The sequence below is a fragment of the Macrobrachium rosenbergii genome, chromosome 8, assembly GCF_040412425.1.
Source record: "Macrobrachium rosenbergii isolate ZJJX-2024 chromosome 8, ASM4041242v1, whole genome shotgun sequence".
Lineage (NCBI taxonomy): Eukaryota > Metazoa > Arthropoda > Malacostraca > Decapoda > Palaemonidae > Macrobrachium > Macrobrachium rosenbergii.
Genome location: NC_089748.1, coordinates 14,308,164 through 14,333,955, shown reverse-complemented (window position 1 = coordinate 14,333,955; position 25,792 = coordinate 14,308,164). Strand labels below are relative to the sequence as shown.

General features: G+C 40.6%; 1 protein-coding gene across 16 annotated transcripts in view; it reads right to left on the bottom strand.

The window, feature by feature from the left end:
* Window positions 1-25,792, bottom strand: part of LOC136840608 (uncharacterized) — a 776,063-nt gene that overhangs the window by 12,673 nt on the left and 737,598 nt on the right. For 5 of the 16 annotated variants that reach the window (XM_067107299.1, XM_067107300.1, XM_067107301.1 and 2 more), the window contains 10 exons: window positions 9,643-10,430; window positions 8,989-9,143; window positions 6,703-8,690; window positions 6,332-6,460; window positions 6,011-6,196; window positions 5,680-5,802; window positions 5,231-5,473; window positions 4,943-5,059; window positions 4,413-4,685; window positions 2,673-3,414 (listed from right to left, as the gene is read on the bottom strand). In XM_067107299.1, the coding sequence (XP_066963400.1) occupies window positions 2,673-3,414; window positions 4,413-4,685; window positions 4,943-5,059; window positions 5,231-5,473; window positions 5,680-5,802; window positions 6,011-6,196; window positions 6,332-6,460; window positions 6,703-8,690; window positions 8,989-9,143; window positions 9,643-10,256 (4,570 nt within the window). In that variant the 5' untranslated portion in view covers window positions 10,257-10,430. Of the gene's footprint in view, window positions 1-2,384; window positions 3,415-4,412; window positions 4,686-4,942; window positions 5,060-5,230; window positions 5,474-5,679; window positions 5,803-6,010; window positions 6,197-6,316; window positions 6,461-6,702; window positions 8,691-8,988; window positions 9,144-9,642; window positions 10,431-25,792 lie in introns of those variants that run through there. The other 11 variants (XM_067107295.1, XM_067107297.1, XM_067107296.1 and 8 more) reach the window with 6 other exon arrangements.

The following is a 25,792-nucleotide window of genomic DNA, read 5'->3' as shown; positions in this document are numbered from 1 at the left end:
TTGTAGGATGTTGTGCAGCAGTGGAAGAACCTCTTTACCAGTAAAGTTTATGAAGATGTACTGGAACTGGTATTGGTGACACGAGTCTCTGTGGAGCCCCACGTGCGCACAGCAGCCGTGGCATGGGGTTCCTTAGAACCCTGTACGACAGTTCCAGAGGAGAAAGTTTCATTACTGGCCTTAGAAGGTGACTTTTGAGGACCAGTATTGGTGACATGGGTATCCCTGGAGACTCATGCACCTGTAGCTCCCACATCATGTAGGTCCGGAGAGCCCTGTGACGTGGTTCCCCTGTCCAAGGATGGAGAGCTAGTGAGAGATCCCAGTGCCTCTTCCGTGGAAGAAGGCTGATCATACGAAGGCCTAGGGGCCTTCTTACGATGGGAAAGCGACCTCCTTCCTGTGGTCTGTCCCCATAACAGGACCTTTGGAAGAAGAAGGGGAGGAGGCGCTAGAACTCGATGACGATTTCTTCTTGTCTCATTGGTATTTCTCCACCAAGGCCTGGAGGAGAGCATCCCCTGAGGAAGAGGATGTTGGAAGGGAGCATGGAGGTCAATGCAATCCGCACCGGGTTCTTGACTGTTGGGGCCACGGCCGTGGTCCCAGTCAATGTTTAACTGTGGCCACAGTCACAGTTATAGAAGCAGCAGTCACAGGAGTAGATTAGGCAGCACTGAGGTGTGATATCAACCCTCTCCGGGAAGACCAAAGTTCCTTCGCTCCCCTAATGAATGTTGAATCTCCCCCAAACCTGAAAAAGTTGGGTCAGAGACTGACTGTCTTTGCTCTGAAGGGAAGTCCCCCCCCATGAACAGAGCCCATCTGGGAGTTGTCATACCCCCAACTCTCAATTGACCGAGCAATAGAGAATGTGAGGGAGTGACTTCCCTTGGGGAGATGTAGCAACAAGAAGCAGCTGCAATTGGAAGAAGGAAGGAACTAGAGGGGTTAGCAATCTTCGGCGTCACCGGCGGCGTAACCCCCCAACAACGCACGAGAAGCGACTTTCTTCTTGTATTTCCTCTTTCAAACAAACTGCACCCATTGCACTGAGGGCCAGGAATGACACTCGTCACAAGAACTATCTTGACTGCACTCATGCTGACTGTAATGAGTGCATAGTGAGTGAGGATCAGTTTCAATAGGGGAGAAGCGCTCACAAGACGCATTGCCGCATGACACGAGGCTTCCCCCTTCTTAGGCTGAGATGATTTGTGGGTTTGCATTATTTCAAAACACAAATTATACATAAGAATCACACAAGAAAAGAAAAAGGCAAAAAGACTCGGATGGTATGGCGAAAACCAGCCAGCGGGCAGAGCAGAACTCCGATGATGGCCAGAAGGTAAGTACTGTAATGTACTGGGCGACGGAAGGGTGGATATCACCCAACCGATTGTCCGGTAGTTAACTGCCTAACAACATTGTTATATTGAATGACCGGTTTTCCAGCTGCACTAAAGGTATTTCCATATGTAAAGACCGAGGGTTTGTATTTGTGTAGGAACAAAATAAAAAGCCCAAGAAACATGACACCCATCAATGAGTCCTTCCATTCATGCCCCAAATATTTCTCCCATTTTCTCTCTATCAACTTCTCGCCAAATAGCTTTATACATACTTGACCCACACATCTGTCTAAGATCAGTGCTTGCGTATCTCCGTCAGTTACTTTCATATATATAAAACTGGTGTACTTGGCAGTGGTATATGTCTTTGTCTTCCATTACCTCGCATCCATTTCTTTAAACTTTTCCACTTAAAGACCTTCCTTACACCTGTTTACACTCATTCACATTAACATCTTACAAGTAATCTAATCCTTACATTCCCAGCAAGGTTCTTCATGAGATTTGCGAAGCCCAAGAAAATCATATAGAAAAAGCAGTTTAAATGGAAATTGATATCCTTCAGTCACAAATTCATTTAAAAGAAAGTTCCTCATAACATGAAGATCCAGGCAACTGCCCCATTCCCTTGAAGCTAACAAATTCCTTCATATTGGTTGACCAGTTGAATGTTCTTCACTTCCAGGAAATAAAAAATGTGGGCTAGTAGCTAATACTTCTTGGCTTGGGCTAATCTCTAAAAAAACAAAAAAAAATTTTCTTACCATGTAAGAACACAACTCCTCTACAGATGACTAATCACACATAAATATAAATGAAAATAATTATTTACAGAACTGTGCTTTGTGTATTACATTTTGGTAAAAAACATGATTGTGCTATATTTTGCTTTAGAGCTTTTTCTCCCCATTGCTTCATTTAAAAATGTTTCAAACATTTCTAAAACCATGATGAATTTCTCTAACCAGTACCAATCTCAATTAGTATATTTGGTTTATAGTATTTGTAATTGTAGCTATTCACACTATACAGTAATACTATTAAGAGTTTAATAAGACAGGATTTACGATTTACACATTTCTTTAGAGAGGTACATGTCTCTGCACTGATCTGCCCTAAAAATTCTAAAGTGATGTTATAAAATGATGACTATCATTTTCATATAGGTAAACTAACAGCACTTTGTTGTAAGGATGGATGTAATAGTTAGTTAAAAATACAAAAAAAATTTTTTTGGCAACTCAACAAAAATGAATAAGGGCTGGGTACAACAAAACTTTAAAATCCAAAATGAATTTTCAATGCTTTTCTGGGACTAACCAGAGTTATCATCAGGCTCCAAAGTAAATCTTGTGGTCCTACGCCTGCGTCCTCTTCGCATAACCTTCTCTTTCTTTGCAGAAGCAGTAAGATGCCTATTGGTTTTACCCTGAGGACGACCTCGCCCTCTTTGACGTCCCCGTCCTCTAGACCTAGCAGGTGGTGATGGTGTAGATGGAGGTGAAGGAACATCAGAGGCATCAGAACCAGCCTCCTCGTCATCATCATCAACATCTTCCTCTATTTCCTCTACTTCAATATCAATGCTAGAACCTTCTTTATGGTCTGTAGGTGTGGGAGACCTTACTGCAGGTGGGGTTGGGATATTTGAAACAGCCACTACATTAAGGCTAGAATCAGAAGGAACAGATACAGCAGCATTGTTTGTTTCAGATACAGATGGCAAAGTAAGTGTACAATATGTGGCAACTGGAGGCTGAGTAGTGGTAGGAGGGGGAGACTCACAGACAGGTTCTGGAGTAGGTATGGTTTCAGTTGGAGGAGTTATTACTTGGGGTGTGGAATCAAGTGTATCATCAACAACCACTGGAAGAACAGGTTCAGGAATGGAAGTTACAACAGTTGGAATATCATCACTACCATCATTTTCCTCTGTCTTAGTTGGTGATGGACATACATCTGATGCCGTCTCCGGATTTATTAAATTCTCGCTTGCAGTGTGTTCTATACCAAATATGGGTTCTTGTTTCTCAACAGGGAGTTCTTCTAAGATTGTTTCAACCTGTTAGGGATAAATTTGGAAGACTTATCTTAACCATTCTGTGAAGGTTTACACTCAGATCTTTTAACAAACTCAAGAATATGAAATTTCTAAGTAGGATAGAATAATGACATTTCCACAAAAGCAGAATTAACTACACATTTCTACATTGCAAAATTGTAGGAATGAAAAAAAAAATGCAGCCCAACCTAAATACAATGAAACATTAACCTAATTAAAATCTAAATGAAAGTTACACTTTATTTAATATATATATATACATGGTACCTGAATGTGGCAAACAAGTCGACGGTTCTACTAATGACTAAAGGAAAAGAAATATTGGGAAACCATTTCAGGTATCTCTACTAGTACACTTACCAAGCAGAGACAGAGAGTGAAAGCAATTATTAGGTAAAAATGTATGTGCCCCTTGAAAGAATCAGTGAGTTTACAAGGACAGAAAAAACCTACATAAGTACTATGGCTGCACAGCCAAATTGTTGTAGTCATAAATCCTGTTTCCTTCATAATAAAGACAATGCTAAACCTCTGAATGACTTATTTTCCTTTGATGATGTTTTACTGTATCAAATGACTAGTAAAGAAACCTTAATAATTAGGTGAATACAATACCTATAAAATAAACCCTGACCTCAATGAGTAAAAGGAACAGAAGAAAGGGGTGTAAATTGAAAAGGATAAAACTAGAAGCAATATAAAATGCGTATCAGCAAATACTGTTAACAACATAAAAGCATGACTATTTACTAGTGAGGAACAGATGACTAAAAATGCTAGTTCCCCACAGTTAGTCACAGTAATAAAACTATGAAAAATGGAAAAGTGCTTGACGTACATGAACTTATTAAGATTATATAAGTACCAGAATACTAATAATATTAACACTATATTCCAGAGATTAGGTATATAAAACCCAAGAAACAGTAACCAGTTAATATTCAGCCTACTAATAACCTGATTGATTTTCTGACTTTGTAAGAGATTATTGTACTTACATGTAGGGCAGCATTGCTATCTTCTCCTTCAGTGAGATCAGTCTCTACAGTTTCCACACCTCGTAGGTGATCATATTCAGTGTCTGTTTTAATATTAGGATGGATGTCACACCCTATTACAATTGGTTCCTCATGTCCCGATTGCACCACATTTCCCAAGTGATTAAGTGTCTCAGGAGAAATGTGTTGTTCATCATATGTAATCTTTGAACGATTAGAGAGCTTCAGTGCTTGTAGACGAGGGTGATACACACACAACTGCTTAACACATTTCTGAAAATGTGGGAAATTTGAGTAATCTCAAAATGTACATTAGAATTCTGTGGTCCCTCTGCATAACTGAGGAGGTTCTTCCATTCAGTATAGTGTATAACTATCAGGTCTTAAGTTTAATGTACGGTATGCTTGTTGCACTGTTATATAATCATCTCTTCACAGTTTTCCATACAAAGCAAATACACTAGATAAAAGAAATTTACTGCAAACCTTTTAAGTGATTGCATCTCAACATTATCGTGGATCAACCTTACCTGTCTGTATCTACCAGGCCCTCCAAACTTTGGCATATCTTCGCAATAAAGACAGTTTCCACATGGTGTCGTAGTTTGACAGCCAGGACATTCCCCACAGTAATATTTAGTTCGTACCTGAAAGAAAACAGTAGCTAAGAGTGACAATGATCAATTTCCTCAATTTTTAATAAAGAGAAACGTACCAATAACATCTATCAATTCATTGAAATTTTGTCAATCATGATCTGTACCACTCACACCTCCGTTATAATTAGTAAATCACTGAAAGACCATGAAAATGCTGACCTTGGATGGGCTTACTCGACTATATGGCTGGGCAAACTTCTTTTTCAGCATTTTTCGCATGAGTTTCATTTTATCATTGTGAGTACTAGGCTGTCCGTCTGGGGTTGGACTTGACGTTCCAGAACTAATAATGCCTTCTGCCATAAGAGAATCTGTGGAATATGGGGATGGTTCCCCAGCAACACTGAGGGTTGCACGAACTTCTTCCATCTGCTGCTGTTCGCACACTCTCATTTCACAAACCTGATACAATATGACTACAGTTAATGGTATAAATTATGAAACTTAAGGAAAACTAATGAACCATGTTAAGATGGTAAAAGAAAAAGTAGAGAACAAAAACCAATTTAAAACACTATGTATTTCCAACAAAATATATATACTATGCATTCACAATGGAATAGAGGTAATCAACCTGAAACTAGTTTTAAAACTTGAAAAAAGGTTACCTTTCTACGAGCTGGGGGTTGAGTGGCTGCATTATGAAGGCAAGCATAACACTCATTGCAATCTGTGGTTCTTTGACAACCATCACAGCCTCCACATTTTCCACGACCTTTCTTTCCACTGCTCTGTAATTTACAAGTAAAAAGGGAAAAAAATTATTTTACACCAACTGCTACTGAAACACTAATGGACTAATATTGCAATAAAACAGCAATGTGACTCACTTGAATCTGTAGGAGAAAAAAATACTCAGCTGTGTGTAGCAATAATTACAGAAATCAAAGCATCATCAATGACTAAGAATAGAATTTTGATTCAAATACATTGTATCACCTTGCGTTTTTTCTTTGAGTCCTCAGGTTCTAATTCTGCATGAACGCAACGCTTATATACACAAACTTGTTTAAGCCTGTTAGGACCACCAAATTTTGCTTTATCACGGCAAAAACGACACTGCCCACAATCCTCCACAACTTGACAGCCCTCACAGTCTCCACATCCTTTTCTTTTACGGCCCATCTGTAGAGATGGATACAGTTTATTAGGTTGAAATTACATGCCATCTATAATCATTTCAATGTTTCTAGGACAACTTTCAAATTATCATAGAACAAAACATGAAAAAAAATTTTAGTTTACCTTTAAATTACTTACATGCCCAGCATGGAACATAGCTTTACGATTCTGAAGTGCCTGACTAATCCCTGGTATCTCATCAACAACCTCAATACTGCTAGTATCATCGCCAGTATCAGCTCCTTCTGAACTCATCAATGATGGGTCCTGATGAAATAAATTAATTTTACTTTAATTTCAATGGCAGTATGGAATTCCTTCAGATTTATTCAAAGCATCAAAAAAAAAAATATAGAATGAATTATTCCTGCATAATCTACATAATGTACTTCTCACTGCGTAATCTACATAATGTACAAGTCTCATGCAACTCCTATAACATATTTCATTACAGAAAACTATTAGTACCCACTGAACTACCATGTAAATAACAATTTTTTTCAACTTACCTTGGACAAAACAGCCTGGACATCAGGTGTTGTTTCAATGTTCTCGGCAATACTTGTCTGTGTCTGAGAAATACTAGTTAAAGGTCCATTAGAGGTCATCAAGAGTAAAGGTAAATTGCTTGGATCTAACTGACCTGATAGTATTGAGGCCTTTGTCTCCTCTGAAACTGAACAACCATTTGAAAGTGTACAATTCAGGTCACTACTAGCTACTACCACAGTACCACAATTTTCAGGGGGATCAATAGGGCCAACAGTCTGACAGCCTGTTGACACATTGGTAACCTCGGGAGGAGATGAATCTGTTTGCTCCTCTTTTGTTTCAGAAGGGGATACATTCACAACTGTAGGCTGATCAACACTGTCACTTGTGGTTGTTTGAATTGTTGCTTCTTCCGTGCTAGCAGATGTAGCAGCCACCACAGCAACTGAAGTTGTCACACCAGGAGATTCACTACGTACAGTTTGTGCACTGCTGCTAAGGTTCAAAACACCATCCTCAGCTGTCATCACACTTGAGCTTAAATTGTTGGCATTTACGGGTGTCGAATTTACAGTTACATTATAATCATTTGGTGGTGGTTCGGTGGGTGAAAGTGTTATTATTTTATCATGTAAAGCACTACCACTGCTCTCAACAGTATTTATTTGTGAATTTTCAGTAGTCGATGCCAAGAATGGGAATATGGTGGGAAAGCTTTGGAGGCTAGATAAATTGTGAAGATTGGCCAAATTCTGAAGACTGGCTGAACTACTAAGACTTGCCAAGTTAGGAATACTGTTGATATTGAATCCAGCAAGGGTTGACAATTGTGGATTAATCTTCAATTGCTCATACACTTCTTTTGCCATTTCAGGGGTCATCATTCCACTTCTCAAAGTGTACAACAATGGCAAACTATGACTAGGAGTCCCACTATTGTCACCTGGTCTGCTAGTGTTTGTACTGCTGCTACTGCTACTCCTGCCACTGCAAGTGCTTTTGGTGGTGCTGCGACTTCGACTGGTTCCATTTCCACACGAACTTTTAGGTTTTGATGTGATGGCAGAGTGTTGTGCTCCAAAAGAAGCAAGTGCAGAAGTAGTAGATAAGGAAACTAAAGCAGATGGTGAGATCATAGATGAGATATTAGAGGGAGTGAGAGGGGTTAAGAGACCAGGCATGTTACCAGGAAGAGTTGGGGCCAATGATGTTAATCCAGCCAAGGTTAGATCAGTTTGTGAAGCCAGGCTTGATGCCATAGTGGAGGAAGGGCTACAACTGGTGGTAGTCGAACTAAGGATAGTTGTAGTAGTACAAGTGGAGGAAGATACCGTGGAAGCAGCTGAAGAGGTCAATGTCTCGGTCTTGCTAGATTTCGAGAGATTAAGTGGTTTAAGGGTTGATGCTCTTGAAGCCTCAAAAGACAGGTCAGGTATGCCAGAATAGATGCTGGGATTGGAAAATATTGACCTCAAAGGATCTGCCTTTGTGAGGAGCTCACCTAGTATGCCACCATGGTCAGGAGGAGGCACTCTGGGGGCTTCAAGGATAGGCACTCGGGATGAGTCAAAGAGAGGAGGCACTCTTGAGGATTCTTGGGAGGGAGGCACTAGGGAAGGAGGAGGGTGAGGTGGTGGTTGTTCAGGAATATCTGATGGGGCCAGGTGATTCACATTCAGTTTTTGATAGAGAATCTGATCTAATCTGTTGCTGCGAACTTTCTTGCCAAACTTTTCTGGTTGCTGCTCTTGAGAAGTAATGAGACCCTGCTGGGTGCTAGCAGTTGTTGTGGTTGTAGACCGCTGACTTGATATCAATTGCTGTGACTTGGGAGGTAGGTCTAATGAACCCCCTTGAGCAAAAAAAGTTTTCTGCAATACTGCAGCTAACTCGTCCATCTTAAGCAATTTAGCAGCTTCAATGAGATGAAACAAACTAGCACCATTTGGAATGTTCCCTGTATATAGACAGGTCACAAGAGACTGAAGAGTTGAAAATGATGTACCTGGAAGATTAAATTCATATGAGACTTAAGCTATGATCAAAAAATTGCTAAAAATTGCTCATATATATATATATATATATATATATATATATATATATATATATATATATATATATATATATATATATATATATATATATATATATATATATATATATATATATATATATATATATTGAAAAGCCCATAAAAACACTATTAACAAGTTGTGACACCATAACTGTGTTAGATTACAGTTAAGGCTTCAAATATCATAAAAAGGGCTCTTCTAAAGACTACCAGATAACATGAATCTTACCAGTGACAGATATGATAGCTGGGTGATCATTAGCATGAAGGAGGATGGTCTTCAAGAAAGGAGACGCTGCAGCCAGTACTGCACAGTGAGCCCCTACGTGTCCACCTTCAGCTAGGAGGACAGCATCCAAACCAAACTCCTCATCGTGCAGTTCCCTGTAATGCCAGTAAGTATCCAAGATTCATTGAAAAACTTAAATTTCATGTTTACTACCCTCCTCCCCCCAAAAAAAAAAATATTCTCTACTTGCGTTAGACGGTAACATAGAACTGAATAAAGATAATGCAACTTTGAAAAGCATATTAATGGTTCAGTTCTGAAAAATTAAGGTATTCAAATAATTATTGTTAGAGAACTGCTATTATTGCAGTAGAATCAGTACAAATAAAAACTAGAAATGACTGTTATAAATGGGTAAGCATTGTTTTCAAAAACTGTGATAACTTATTTTCAATAACTATTTAATTATTAAAATTATAATTTCTTTAATCTTTAAATGTATGGATACTTTCTGAGAATTAACATCTGATATGCAACAATAAAACAGAAAATCAGGAATTTTATCAAATTGAAAAAAATGATTTAAAAAAAATTCTGATTAAAAAAAGTGTACTCCACAAAAGTAAAATTTCTGCATTGCCAGATAATTCCCACCTGATAGCATGGGTAAGATTGGCATCGTGACGAGGGTTGGACAACTGGGATTTTGGCAACGGTACTTTCTTGATAGAATGGCTGTTGCTGCTTTTGTGTTCTCTTGACCTGTCATGATGATGATGGTGATGGAACCTTTTAATATCTCCGCCCACTGATGTAGCCACGGAAGAGGACGATGTTGTTGTCGTCCTGTCGCTTCCACTGCATTTGATATCTTTTCTGTCCCGGACGGATTTGTGGGGCTTGTCCAAACGTTCCTGCAGGTACGATTTGACACTGTCACCACTGCCTCCATAAGGTAAGAATGGCCTCATTCCATCCAAGGTGATTGGATAGGGTGCATCGACACCTCTAGCAGCCAAGAGGGCCATCGTCCCTTCCAGGTTTTGTAAGAGAAATGACTTTGTTCCATCAGTTCCGTGGGGGAAATGAGTCTTGAAGCTTTCGGCAACTGAGTTGAGCTGAGTGGTTGTGGCATCAATCGCAAGAGTGAGGGGCGATTTTCCCCGGTCGGGCAACATGGAGGTGGCACTGTCATCTAATCTTAGTGGAAAATGCGGCTTTGGGCCTTCCATTCTATCAGGGAGGATCGACCTGGCACCACTTTCCATGTTATCTCAAAGCTGTCGAATAGGTACCCGAGGAACCCACGTCATATACTGGGATGGGAGAGAGGGGGTGTGGGACTGCCTTGTTAGACAACACCTCCTCACACTCGCCAAGGATCCCGTCTACGCAGTTTGTGGTCTACATCGAGTGCTTCTTCAAGGCTTTATGTGTGCAATCTGTAAAGAAAATGAAAGACCATTATTCAACACACACCTGCAACTCGATACCTATATTGTGTATGAAGATACAAATTCAGCACCAAGAACACAATTTAAGCTTTCTTAAAAAAATAAGACATTTAGTTTTTATAGTAAGGCTGAATCTATGGAATGTGTTTATAGTTACTATACAGAAGCCATTCTCTTAAAAAAGAGTGCATGACTTACATGTTACATTTTCTTTGTGAATGGCCAGAAATGGAAAAAGGGGTAACAGCGGCTACAAGAGTTTCTATCCGTACAGTTCATACCATATAAAATAACACGGAGGTATGAGCTTTAAGTGCCTCAGGGTCGATATGTGTCCATTTGTGGTCGCAGTGTTGGGGAGCGAACTACCGCTTCTGGTGAGGGAAATGGTAGAGTAGGGAAACTCCAGGACTTGATGGTGGGGACGGGGAAGGGTGGCTTTACATATTAATGAAAAAAGACCATTACTGTTTTGGTGTTTCTATGAACTGCTCGAAGATTCACTTAAAATATTCTACTTTGCTAATGTTCAAACTCGAAAAGAAGTTTTAAATAATGCAACTTTATCAATAACGTTAGATTAATTCCTTGATTAGTGCATGTAGTATTTATCATACCTTACTGTAGAAAGCATCAGGTGGGAATTTTAAAAGAGTAACTTACCTTAAACAAATAATAATAATAATAATAATAATAATAATAATAATAATAATAATAATAATAATGAGCACTTCCTAAAATTTCCCCCAAAAGCAGAGCAGACAAAAGGTTTGTTAGTGAAATGTTACGAATGAGAACCGTAGATTTATTTACCAGGATAAGTTTGGCAGAAGGTCATCACCAACAGTTGCAAAGCAAGAGATTAATTACATGAGTATGCGGACGATCTTAAACAAAATAAATGAAAATAAACGCAAAACGCATTTCAAAACAAAAAGGTAACAAAAGTTATATATTTCAACACTAAGCTATCTCCCATATGGAGTGGCTCCCGAAAAAAGACAGGGCGATCACAGCGGCCAACACATAGACAGAGTGTGTGTGTGTGTGTGTGTGTGTGTGTGTGTGTGTGTGTGTGTGTGTATCTTCAAGGTCAAACCCTATTTTAACACATTTCTACGAACCAGCGCTTTGTTGTGTCTTTCATACCATACAGACTGCATGCCTACTGTGAGTAGTCCTTTCTCGCTTTTAAAATCGGTAAATGTGGTTTCTTTCGGGGTAATGAAGGGGTGATAAAAACTGAGTATTTCAAATTGATATAGGTTGTGTGTGTGTGTGTGTGTGTGTGTGTGTGTGTGTGTGTGTGTGTGTGTGTGTGTGTGTATATATATATATATATATATATATATATATATATATATATATATATATATATATATATATATATATATCACTAAAAATAGCGCCAAAAAGAAGTCTGCGTTGCTAACTTGCGCGATCATTCACTTCCCAACACTTGAAGTCCTAGGAAATGGTCTCGGATCTAAAGCTTACTGACAGTCTTCAGTCTTTTCGTTAATTAATATTTTTTTCTAGTTAAAACGTCCACTTCCAAGAAAACACTTGAGCTGAAAGTCTGACAGAATCACCCGTTTCTGTCTTGATTATTTAGTTAACAAATCTATAATTCGTATTTGGTGTCAATATTTCGTACCATACGGAAAACTGCTGCGACATACAAAAAACTAACTTGAAAATCGTTGGGAATCTAAAATGAAACGCATAATACAAAATTTGGATGCCTGTAATTCTTTTCTTGAACTATCTTTGTTCCTAGTAAAACACGCAGTGGTTCTATCTTATATCAAAGAACATTTATATAACAAGAGAAGATACTTTTAAGTAAGAAGTGAAGATTGCCAATGATAAACGTAAGAATATACATTTCTTCGAAAATCTCAGTAAGAAAATCTAGCAAAAGCTGTTGCTGGGAGCTCTTGCGAGCGGTGCCGCCTCCTCCTGGCTGAAACCCTTGGAAACAAAGACGAGCTCCTGGACTAGGCCGATAAACTACCGGATGGCAGAACTGTGAAATGGAGACTCAAAAGCAATATTTACCCAAAAAATGAAAGTAAATTTATAATCGCAAAATATGAAGCATTAAACGTGCAAATACAAACCAACATTTCACAGAATAAATGCACTAAATACCAATACAGGGAAAGGAACCAATTTGTATATGTGATGACGTAATAAGAAGGGAACAAAAAAAATCTTTCTCGAAAAAATGAGGAAAAATTTTTGGTGCCCAACGTTCGCTTAAAAAGAAGGGAGAGATGGAGGAGCGGGAGGCGGGGGAGACGGGGGTGGTTAGGAGAGGCTACACTACCGTAAGAGGAAGGAAGAGGGCGGCGCCCAGGGACAGAGACGAGGATCGGAGAAAACGAAAGAGATGGACGAAGAGGAGGAGGAGGAGGAGGAGGAAAGGCGGAGAGAGGGAAATAGAGGAAGCAGAAGGCGACGGAGGTGCGCGTCTACAGCCGCTGGGGAAAAACCGCTGCACTCCACTTCTTCGGGTCGTTAATTTACGCGCTAGAATGGTCGTGTCCGGGAGCTCTTCTCTGAATACCCCTCCCCCATCTATTCTCCAGACCTCCTACCCTGCCACCATCACAACACCCACCCCTACCCTAACCTCGCCCCTCCACCACCCTCAAAACCTGCCTTCCTCTACCGACACCCCCCACCCACTCCCCGACACACTTTTAGCCTTCTTTGCCTTCCACACTAAACCAAGACACGATCTTTATGCTATCCACCGCCATCAACAAACCTTCCTAACAACTCTACGGAAGTTTTTTTTTTCTTTTGCTTACGAACACTTTCAACACTATTCATTGTATCTAACTTTCGTCATGGCAGTTTCGACAAATTTCTCCGATGGAAGAGATGGGAATTTCTTCAAAATACATGACCAACTTGAAAAGGATTTCAGCCGAGCCTTATATGCCTCATTTCAGACATCTGCGTCCTCTCGGTCTGTAAAAACAAGAGAAAGATATCCCAAACGTTCATTATTTACACATTTTCGGAAGGCTTTGATATTTTGCATGCACTTGAATATAATTGTAAGACTTTTTGTAAAACTGGAGAAAACGGAAATAGCCACGTTAAATATTATTTTGCATCAATCGATACAACACATGGCTTGCCAAACTTCTATAACATGTCTCGGGAGAAATGTTGCTCTGAAGAACAAAAGTTATAACAACATCAACAACAACTACCACTACTACTATTCTATGAAACAGGTGACCATGTCTGGCTTTGCTTGTGAAGAAAAATGACAAATAATAACAGCGTTCGCGTTGACTCGAAAGATAAACGTCGTAACAATAACACGAATTTAAGAAGACCAGACGAGACACGAAAGGCAGCCGGAACAAGCCACACATATATCTGTGGGAAGGTGGCTGATAGCAAATAGGCTCTGCCGTACCACACTCGTGGGAAGGAAAGCAGGTGGTAAAAGACCAGTGCTGGCTTGTGCGGAAGATACGGAGGGGAGAGTGGGTGCGATGTGCTACTAACAGAAGCCGAGCTGGTGATGGTATTTAAATATGCACACACGTAAACACCTGCACGACCGCCTCATCTCCTATTTCCTGCCGTTTTCTGAAGTACGTTCTTTGTCAATTATCAGAAACGTCATCCTCCACACTATTCGTCGAGAACACATTTCATTCAACAGAATGACAACATATTATAATGATAATCCACGAACGTCAATGACGCGACATCAATAGCCTCGATTTTAGTCTTTGGAATACGAACATAACTTCAATTATGGTTTGCGTTTCCCGTAGACTTTTGCACCCCAAAACAATTCCCTTATATTTGGAATTTTTTCAACACGTGGGGCTGGGGGTTAAAGGGTAACCTCCTCCTCATTCTGTTTCTCCTCACAGATGCGATCCTTAAAAATCGCCAACAACCAGGTACACAAATACACTGGTCATGTCAATAAAGGTATCAATTAATTTCCAAGAAATACGCCTCAGTCGTTCCGTCCTCGTTTCCGAAACGAACACAACTCCTCGATTGCCAGTTGAGCTTGCTATTATTTGCGGCACAAGGAAAGGCGGAGTGAGAAAGCGCGTCTGCAAGAAGAAACGATAAAAAGAATACCGAAAGAAGTAACAGGGGTGAGTAAATTGAAAGAGGGGAAAAAGATAAGAACGAGAAAAGAAATAAGGAAGGGGATGGGGTGAATGCACATGGTACTGAAAAAATGAAGGGAAGAAAACTCATAAGAAGAAGAAGAAGAAGAAGAAGACCGTACAAGAACCAATGTTCGGGATGAAAAAGGATACAAAAGACGAACGGAAAAAGGGTCCAGACACTGAAACGAAAAAGATGCACCAGAAAAGGTGAAGGGTGCGAAGAAGTTTGTGAAGGAAAATATGGATACCTGGGGTGACGGCTATATTAGTTCAAATCAGTTTGCATTTCGTCATCATCGGAAATAATATTCACTCACAATGCCGTAACGTTGCACTTGAACGAGGCACAACGGATTTTTTCCCAACAGAGGCGTTAATGCCGTCAGTGCACCTCGCCTCACAAACGAAAACCAAATATACCTTTTATTCCACATTAATAAAAAAAATTACATCATGTAAAACTGACTAATACCAGAAATGAACTTCTTAGCCAACTGTTACTGTTTAAATATTTCACAGTATAAACGAGAAATGAAGACCGAAGGAAAAAAATTAAATATATATGGTCGCTAGGTATCCGACATCCCTTGTGTACATAAAACAGACTGACTATGCATGGCCCGGAAAATGGTAGTTCTACAAATCCATTCGATTAGCAAAACACTAACAGGTGTGAAAACAAACACAAGATCTGCAGAACTCGCAATACAAAACAAAAAAGTCTGTAGGAGTACAGTGCTCCAGCCAAATGACCATGGTTAATCGATAAACATCGCATATGAGGAACCATCTGACCTGTGGCTGGGAAACACAGTGGTTTCCAAAGTTAGGTTACCGGATAAACAAAGTGCCTCTAAAATACGAGGGCAAAATACCCAAAAAACCCTGACAACAAAATAAATTAAAATTCAGCCAGATGAGAAAAAACCTGCATCCCGAAACATCACAGCAAGAAACACCAATAACCATTTCGGGGAAAAAACAATTACAAGGAATAATCCCACAACTTAAATACGGTGGTACAAGAACAGAATATAGAATTTAGGTCAAAGACCAAGCGCTGGGATCTATGAGGTCATTCAACGCTGAAAGGAAAATTAATAGTAAGAAGGTTTGAAAGATGAAACAGGACAACCTCGCAACTGCACTTTGAAACAATTGTTAGAGAGGATGTAAAGTCAGATGGAAGGAAGAGAATATGAACGGAGGTACAGTAAAAGGAATGAAAGAGGTTGCAGCTTAGGGGCCGAAGGGACGCTGCAAAGACCCTTAAGTAATGCCTGCAGTGTACCGCGTGAGGTGCACTGACGGCGCTATCCCCCTACGCAGACGGTGATACAAGGTGCTACTCTGGCCGGATACATAGAACAATCGTTAAAAACGAACTGAAGAACAACGGCGAATTCGATGAAATAACAAACTAATGCCAGCAATCCGTTACGGCTTATTTGCAAAAAGTAGTGGCCCGAATTAACACAAGAACTGCGTTCACAAAGGCCTTATGAGGACCGCTCAATCACTGATTCAGAATCATACTATGAAAGCTCTCCTTCCTTTATAAGCACAAGCACAAAAGTACACTATCAAAAACAATGTACAAACTCAATCGAAACCATGCGTCTCAATAGAAATAAGAGCTTCTGCTCAAATAGTTTATACAACTTAATTCAGGACAAAGCTCCTAAGCTTAGCCAAACAACAATAATCGGTTATGGGAGCCACACCAATTACAAAAGCAAAGTACGCCAATTACAATTAACGATGGACGCATTAAGTGTACATACCACTACGCCAATTACCCAGCAGCAACCGGTAGAGCAATTAAAGTTGTGGCTGATGGCGGTAGAAGAGAAGGGTATACGCGTGGAAGACGGTTATGCAGATGGGGTTGGCGTTGACACGACGCAGCTGCTTCTGATGACCGAGAAAGTTGCCTTTTGGACTGTGTCAGAATATATATATATATATATATATATATATATATATATATATATATATATATATATATATATATATATATATATATATATATATATATATATATATATATATATATATATATATATATATATATATATATATATATATATATATATATATATATATATATATATATATATATATATATATATATATATATATATATATGGTACAATGACAAACAATATTCTTTTTATATAACATTCACTCACTGATAAACACAGGTGACAACAGTGTTTTTACGGTCGCTCCTTCCGATGGACAACCACGCCAAATAACAGACGGAGAAACCCCAAAAGATAAAAAAGAAGAGAAAACTTGGAAAAGTATGCGGGCTGTGGGAAAGAAAGCAAATGTCGCGCTGGTGTGAGAGAGAGAGAGAGGTGGGGGAGGGGGGTTACTTCTGTTGCGTCACCAAATACAATCAGGTGGACGCACAAACGAACTTACTCTCTCAGACAACGTGACGGGCGCTCTTGCAGCACAACAAGACTGGCCAGTCTCTCTCTCTCTCTCTCTCTCTCTCTCTCTATGCAACAGGTTATTATCCCATATGTTGTGGAAGGGGGAGGGAGACCAGACGAGAAGAGGGGTGGGATACGCAGAAGCGAGCAAATGTGGGAGGGAGGGGGCGTAGAAGAGCGCCCGTTTAAAAGCGAGCACCGAATTTGCCGGAGCGCGCTTGTGCGCTATTTAATGGTACGGTATATCATGTGCAGCTCGAATAAATAAGGCTGAACGAACTGACTCTATGACTCGGGACGGAGGGAAGGGGAGTGACACTGCGTTTCGTGACCTGAGGAGCACAGCAGAGTGGCAGCTGCTGGGGCACCGATATTTAACCAGAGAGAGAGAGAGAGAGAGAGAGAGAGAGAGAGAGAGAGAATTATGCGACAAACTATCATGAATATTTAAACTTAAAAATACAGCGTTGCGTATAAGAGCAAATATTCACAGAGGTGTGTATAGTACGTATGTTATTTACGTGCAAGTCTATGAATCTCGGGCGAATTCGATCATTTGATTTAGCCAAAAGACTAAGGGGGGCTGCAGAAAACGAAATAACCCGAGAGACCAGAACTGTTGGAGGAAGAAGAAAAAACAAGAAAAGAAGAGACGGGGGAGGCATTGGGGAGGGACATGCTGTAGTGGGTGTGAGGTCTGTTGGGGGTGAGTGAGTGATGGCCACGAGGGAAAGCACCAGAAGGTTATCGGTGGATGGGTGTGTGGTGGAAATGGGTAAGAGGGGGAGGGGGAGGAAGGCAGCAAGTAGAGGATGGTGATGGGTAGGCGGCTGGGGATACAGGAGGTGGCGGTGCCTGCCTGGCCACCACACATTGCTGTCAGTAGAAGACTCTAGTCGCCACCCGTGCCAACCCACACTACGACAAACATCATCTGTTACGCCCAACCATCACCCCGCATCTCTATCTCTTCATTTAAATATGAGTCATATATATATATATATATATATATATATATATATATATATATATATATATATATATGCCTTCAAAGTTTTAATTAATCGTTACTCGTCAGCAGTTTATTAAATTTATGTTTCCGCATGGAAAATAATTATTTGAAAAGCATCAAATCCATGCATAACTTTTATGATAGTCCATCGCTAAAATACTAATCAAGCAATAATAAATATTCACGAAACCAGACGAAGCACTTTAATGCATCCCGTACCGTTTTTTCCACTCACGGATCCTCTTTTACTCACAACCATTTTTACCTCATTATTTTCGCTGATGGAGAGAGAGAGAGAGAGAGAGAGAGAGAGAGAGAGTGTGTGTGTGTGTGTGTGTGGTGTGTGTAGGGGGTTCACCAGTAGGCCAGGGGAGAGGGCAGAGAAGTGAGGACTCCAGCGGGGGCGACATTAATGGGTCGAAGGCTTCAGAGAGCCGGTTCGTGTGTTCCGACGGCGACAGAAACTTTGGCCAGGAGGCACGTATACCTCGTACCCGCCAACTTTAGGCGCCGCCAAAAGTTAGCGGTCGCCAACTTTAGTGGGGGCAAATGGGGGTAGCGGTGGTGGTGGTGGTGGCGGTGGTGATGGTGGGTGGAGCGGGTCTTTACGTCCAACACGGAGACGACGAAGACGATGCCGTAGCTGATGCCTCTTTGCTTTTTTCCTTCCCAAGTTTTTTCTCTTCTTTCATCTCCCTTCTCTTGACCTACCACCGACCGTCAGCAGTATTTGTCGCCACCTCCCACCATTAACGGTTTGAGAGACGGGGAGAAGAGAGTGAGCGAGTGCCGCCGTTGCCCGTTCAACATTAGAAAAAAAATCTGGCACATTTTATTCACTGGCGCAGGATGGTGACTGCATAGACTAAATAAACGGCCAAATAATTTTCAGTTAATGATTATAAGCATCAATAATAAAAATCGCGCATAGCACTAGGACAACTCCTAACCATAAGCAAACAAAATAAAGTCACAGAGACAACAAAAAATGAGAAAGGGTCAAGAGATGCACCGTCAGATACTTGAGGCAGCAGCGAAAGAAGGTGCAAGATGATGCAAGGACATGACTGATAGTGAACCAAGACGACCAGTCCCTCTTTCTCGCCGTTTTTCTTTTTCCTTCTAAGTCGAGGCTTCTGTGACGAAAACAAAGTCAATAGAGCGATACTAGAAGCACGTGTGAGGAGGATGTACATCTATTCGAAGTCTCCCATTTTTATAATGGAAAAAAAAAAAAAACTTTTCAGAAGCTTTTACATTAGAGTACAAGAGACGAAACTCGGCTGTTCGTATGAAAAAGAGAGAGAGAGAGAGAGAGAGAGAGAGAGAGAGAGAGAGAGAGAAAACTCGAGGGTGTCAGTTGTTGGAAGGTGGGCGGTGGTGCCGCCTGGGCTTTGTTGCCTTTCCCCTCCTCCCTCCCCCGCCAAAATCAACCCCCTTCCCCTGGCATTCCCCACTTCGGGTTCCTCTTCAACGCTGTTTAGTTTCGACCTACATCCTCCTCTTGCTTCTTTCCTTCTCCAAAGGCGAAAGATAATGCTAAACTTCAGGCGGATTAAAAATACCTTTTTTTAAACACTTGCGCTTAGGCTCTTAAACAAGAACAACATTCTATATTACCCACAAAAGTAACTATAATACTGCTGACAGTAACGTTAATTCCATCTGAGTTTTATAACAATATAGTTATAATATAATAATTCCACTGGATAAAAAGATATTTATTAATTAATTGAAAAGTAAAAGAAATTTTTAAGATAACGAATAAATGTTTACGCAGCACGTGTACTGCCATACAAATAAGGGTAAACAAAGGCAAGCCTGACCTTTCGATAGAAATAAAAGGAGCTGGAATCCTTGCATCCCGTGCCATAATGAAGCTTCTACAGCTAGGGATGGATTTTTAAGGCTAAGGCACTCGAGCCCTCCTAGCCCGCTCCCAGTCCACTCCCCACCCCTAGTTCTAAGCGTACCGTCCCCATAATCCCTGTGTCCCCACCTAAGTCCCCGGCGCCTCGTGTCATGATGTGGGTGATGAGTCTACTGACCCTCTGACCCCCAAGGGAGGAGGAGGAGGAGGAGGAGGAGGTTCTACTGGCAATGCTAATGGCCGACAGCCACACTGCTGAGAGAGAGAGAGAGAGAGAGAGAGAGAGAGAGAGAGAGAGAGAGAGAGAGAGAGAGAGAACGCAGAAACAGTCATTCGAACGACGAGAACAAGTCATCCATACGAAGCGACTTACAAACGGGTGCGCACATAAGCGCGCGTACACATGCACGCACAAACACCTGCTGATACGAGATAAGAGTGGAAGGCCAGTTACGGTGAGAGGAGGAGGAGGAGGAGGAGGAGGAGGAGGAGGAGGAGGAGGAGGAGGGAGAACCGGGAGATTACGGCTGGGAGGGAAGAGGGTGATATAGCAAGGCCGTGCAAATGGGGGAGTGGGAATGGGACGTGTTACCGGGGCCTGGCTTAGGGCAGCCATCTGATTCCCTGCTCCCACCCCGTCCCTATCCCCCCACCTCTCGACCGCAGCGGGCGACGGGTGACAAAGTGCGGCCCGCCCGACACTGGCTTTCACTGAGGGAGACCTGGTCTGGCCGCCGCTGCGCTGGCCCTTGACTACCCGGTGCTCATAAGGGACCCTGAACCTAACCAGCCATCAACCAGCCTCTCTCACATGCCACTTCTTGAAAGCTACCCCAAGTCATTCTCATTATAAATATCGAGTGTAAGACGGTCATGTTTTAAACGAAACGCTAAATGGATGGTACTGCACTTTATAAGATACCACAGCTAACTCATTTTTTAAAGATTTCCCCTCGAAAACACCAATCCAAAAGTGAAATGGTTTCTTTTGCAATCCAACTACAAAACTGAGGTACAGCATCATTGGGTTTTGTAACAAACTTCTATACATGATTAACAGCCACCTTCCTACTCGATCATTCAGATGTTGCGTAACCTCTTTAGTGACTTAACCGGCACAATGAGTAATTAGTTTACAATACAGATTATTTGATTTTAAACTGTTAAACTTCATTTGCATTTGCTTATCATCATTAAGTTTATAATGCTTTTGACGACAATTCATATGGTGTTTCACTTGAGGCCTAACATTGCATATATAATTACCTACCACATACATATTTCAAACTCAGACCCGAATTATAAAGCTGCTGTATTTAAAAGGTATTAAAATAATAATAATAATAATAATAATAATAATAATAATAATAATAATAATAATTAATTAATGCAGCTAATCTTTGGAGTTCTTTCCCAGTCTTACCTGACAGGAATGGAATATAGAATTTAGCACAAAGGCCAAGCACTGGGACCTATGAGGTCATTCAGCGCAGAAACGGAAATAGAGTAAAAAGGTTTGAAAGGTGTAACAAGAGGATAACCTTGCAGCTGCACTATGAAACAATTGTTAGGAGAGGGTGGATAGCAAGATGGAGGAATATGAATAAGAACAGAGGTACAGTAAAAGGAATGAAAGGAGTTGCAGCTAGTGGCCGAAGGGACGCTGCAAAGAACCTTAAGTAAGGCCTACAATACACCGCGTGTGGTGCACTGACAGCACTACCCCCCTATCTGACAGAAATGTACCGGTAACTTCAGCGTTAGACCCCAATACTCAATGCCCGTCACCCTAAAGGCATTCCCATATCAAATCTTGAAACTTAAAATAGGTAAAATTGTTGACATTTCTATGTACACATCGAATACCATAAAAAACGCACAAGATAAAACTATTCGCAAACAATATAAAACGTTTTTACACCAACTTTTGCTAAATATGGATGGGTAACTATAATAGGCTTACGAGTATCTAATTCGTGCTTTTTCTTAAATCTTAAGAAACGCCGACAATTATTACAAGAAGCTATCAGATTTATTATGTCTAAAAATATTTTCTTGTAAATAGTGTGTTCAAAACATAGGCCTAAATATCAAAACTTGCATATAGGCTACTTTACATGTAGTATGATGGTAACTAATAACGATCTCATTCAAGAAGTTATTAGCTACTCTTATAAGCTGAAAATTTCTTACTCCTAACATTTCGCAGTCCCGAGTTTTCCAGACAATAGCAAAGGTAGCTGGAGACCTCCACTTACCATATCACTCCAGATAAGAGACGCAAGTCTCTGCTGACGATTATGACCATGTCGTTGTACGGTCTCTTTCATCCTCTTCACAACTCTTAACCAACCTTTATTTCACCGACGAAAATGTGATTCCAATAATATCTTAATTACTGAGTATGCATACAGCGCAACTAACCCACGAGTCTTAAGAGGTTACGTAATCTTAAGAGCTCGAAATACTTGTACGAAAAGGTGCACCACACTGAAAGCATGCTACTACTCTGAATGTCAATTTGTTGTATGTTCTGTAAAAAAATGTCTGGACCATGCAAAAACAATGAAAATATCGTATTTTCCTTGTTTGGAAAATACGTTATTGTATATTTACATCTTACAATTTAAGATATTTCATTTTAAAAGCATGGCATTTTATTATGAACAATTCATTGGTTAATTTTACTAATCCTACCATTTGCAACCCACGACGACTCCCTGGAGACAAAACAAAAAAAAACAAAAAACAAATATGGGAGGTAAAGAAGTAATTCAAAAATAAATCAAGCAAATACAACACCAATTCGTTGAAAACAAACAGGCCTCCATCATATTCATGGACTCAGAGATGAGACCGAGGGTAGGCAACGCATAAGAATGAACAGAGGCGAGGCATCTCAGACTGAGAATACAATCACATACCATAAGAAATATCACAAAATAACATCTTAAACTATTCGAAATTAAAATAATTTACCATTAACAGAGAAAGACAAGGCGAAATATACAAAGTGTAAAATGAATATTTCATTAATTAAAGATGTACCGTAAAATAGCATGCGTTTAATTCATTATTTCTTTTTCACGACCATATACTGAAATGTAGTTCTTGCAATTTTTCTGCTACATTCGAGCACAAGTTAACAAGTATTATTGACACACGGACGGGCACGTTTTTCGGCAACACACTATCGTACTTAATGAAGGCGCGGTAACTGCCATTACAAAATCAACCGTTCCCGACCACTTCGTTTCCGTTTTTCTTCTCGTAACACAGAAATCAACAGCAGAGGCCAGACAACAAATAAGGTATAAAGGACTTCCTCATACAATGATTCAAGCTATGCACTTCAACAAAGAAGGCCTGAGTCACATCTACAATCCAAAACATAACATCGACATCAACTGAAATTGAAGTACGAAAACTTGCAACAATTCCATGCATCCGCAAGGTCTTCATCCACCCCACTATCGCCCTCATCCACTGGATGAGTGAATCACCTGACACACTATCGCGCTGCTTCACCTTCCCCCGCTTCGTCGTCCATTACAGCCAAGGACCCTAAAAAACCTGTATTTCCCACCGAACCCTCTTGGAAATAGAGGGCTTTGATCGGCACAACCCCAGCTCCGTTTTTATCTCTCTCTCTCTCTCTCTCTCTCTCTCTCTCTCTCTCTCTCTCTCTCTCTCTCTCTCTCTCTCTTTCCCCCACCTATTTCCGTTCACAGTCCATGTAAGGGACCAGAGAAAGAAAAGGGGCTTTTGGTAAACCCCATTCTATCATGCATGCCGCCCTTTCCGTGGACCTTCGCCGACCTGCATCCCAAGTTTGTTGCATTGGAAATTCGAATTGAATCGATGGGGTACATCTACCCTCCAGCTGACTAACAGGCAAAGCGATTATGTACAAGCAAGGAGTCCCTCGATCATAGCTATATGTTTTTAGGGAATACCTTAAAAAATACAAGTACGTTACTCCACTACAAACATCGTTTTACTAATCACGATTCTGACAATGCTCTAAAATAATAATAATAATAATAATATAATAATAATGATAATAATAATAATAATTAAAGGTAATAAAGGCCCCATTGACAAAGTTATAACCATATCTTAGCATTTTTTTATATTTTTAATATCATCTAACTACTTGTTCTCTCGTTAAGTGTTTCAGTCTATTTCAAAGTTACAAACTGTTAACCACTGAGTCACTAAACATTTGTAAATTTTATGCTTAACTAGCATGCTGAGCAAATACATATTTGTATTATTATTGAACATCCCTTGTATTTTCAAGTGTCATTCTAAAGAAACAATATCTCTTGATACATAGGATGATGTCAAAGAAGTTATCACAAAACACATCTAAAACAAATAACCTGGGCGTTCGGTGACTGCAAAACCTCGGCCGAGAGGGAGCAATCCATTCCCCAAAGGTCCCCACCTTCTCTCCAAGAATTTGATTCCTATATCTCCCAATCATGAGTCCCACCTTTTATAAAATTTACATAAAATTCCATACAACTGTTTGTACAGTCCCGCTAATACGCAGACGAACAGAGCCAAAAGCATAACTTCCTATTGGAGATCATTTGTAACATGAGGCATCGAATTCCATAGCGAGTAGCTGAGAGGTATTCAAGGAAACAAGGATTTAGATATACTGCACTAAGCCGCCGCCCCCCCCAAAAAAAAAAGTCACGTTTCAGTTGATACCCATATGGGTAGAAAAAGTATTTCATTATTAAAAAAAAGAATAAAACACTGGTACACGATCCTTTTCTTAACAGTTCTAATCAAATGCATACAATGACACCTCAAAACTGAATTAAATAAAAAAAGAATATTTTTTACTACGGATACGCAATGTTAAAGTGCCGAACGAATTACCGCACGAGGCTGATTGTCAGACTGCTTCTTACAATCACCAGGACACTGGTGATACCACCTTACCAACATTCCAGACGCGGGAAGACAGACAGACAGACGACCCAGTTCACGGGAGACAAGGGAGTAGAAATGGCCAACCAGAACTAGGCGGAGAGACGCGAGATAGAGAGAGGGGTTGCGCTCAAATCGAGGACTTCCTCCCCTTAAAAAATACTGGAATCCAGGAAAATTTTATGTGCGTTCGAAGCTGAGGGGGGCCAAAGCCTGCCCTCGTTGTGTATATGTGCGTGTGTGTGTTCTTTCCCCTCTCACCAATACACGCAGGGCGCTCTCTCTCTCTCTCTCTCTCTCTCTCTCTCTCTCTCTCTCTCTCTCTCTCTCTCTCTCTCTCCTCTCTCTCTCCCCCCTATGCATTTTATATCCATCAAGGGTTCGCTGCACGCTAACCCTTCCAAGTTACATTTCTCCGCCATGCAACAAATTCAGGTGAGCTCAGGGAAAGGAAGGGAAGCAGTCGACGAGAGAGAGAGAGAGAGAGAGAGAGAGAGAGAGAGAGAGAGAGAGAGAGAGAGAGAGAGAGAGAGAGAGAGAGACAAATAAACGACAGTTACGGAAGAAGGGAACCAGAAAATCCGAGAGATACCCACGACTCACTCGACTCCCATGGCATATATCCGATACCTGTCGATCAGCAAAATGCCGAACCTTGAGCCAACTTAACCGCAACTCACCACTATCATCCTAGTGTCTCTGGGTTGATCAGGTACAATTTATTGACCATGAAATTAACTCTTTCGTAAAATAAGCAAAATTGCCAAGGGTGTAATCAACCATTATTTTTTAAACCTTGCGCTACAATTCCCATTCTAAGCTATTTTGGATGAGGCTGCTAGCATCATGCCCTACATTCATCACTAGCTACGACCACAAATATTCAAATTAATTTTATGGTGTACCTTCCT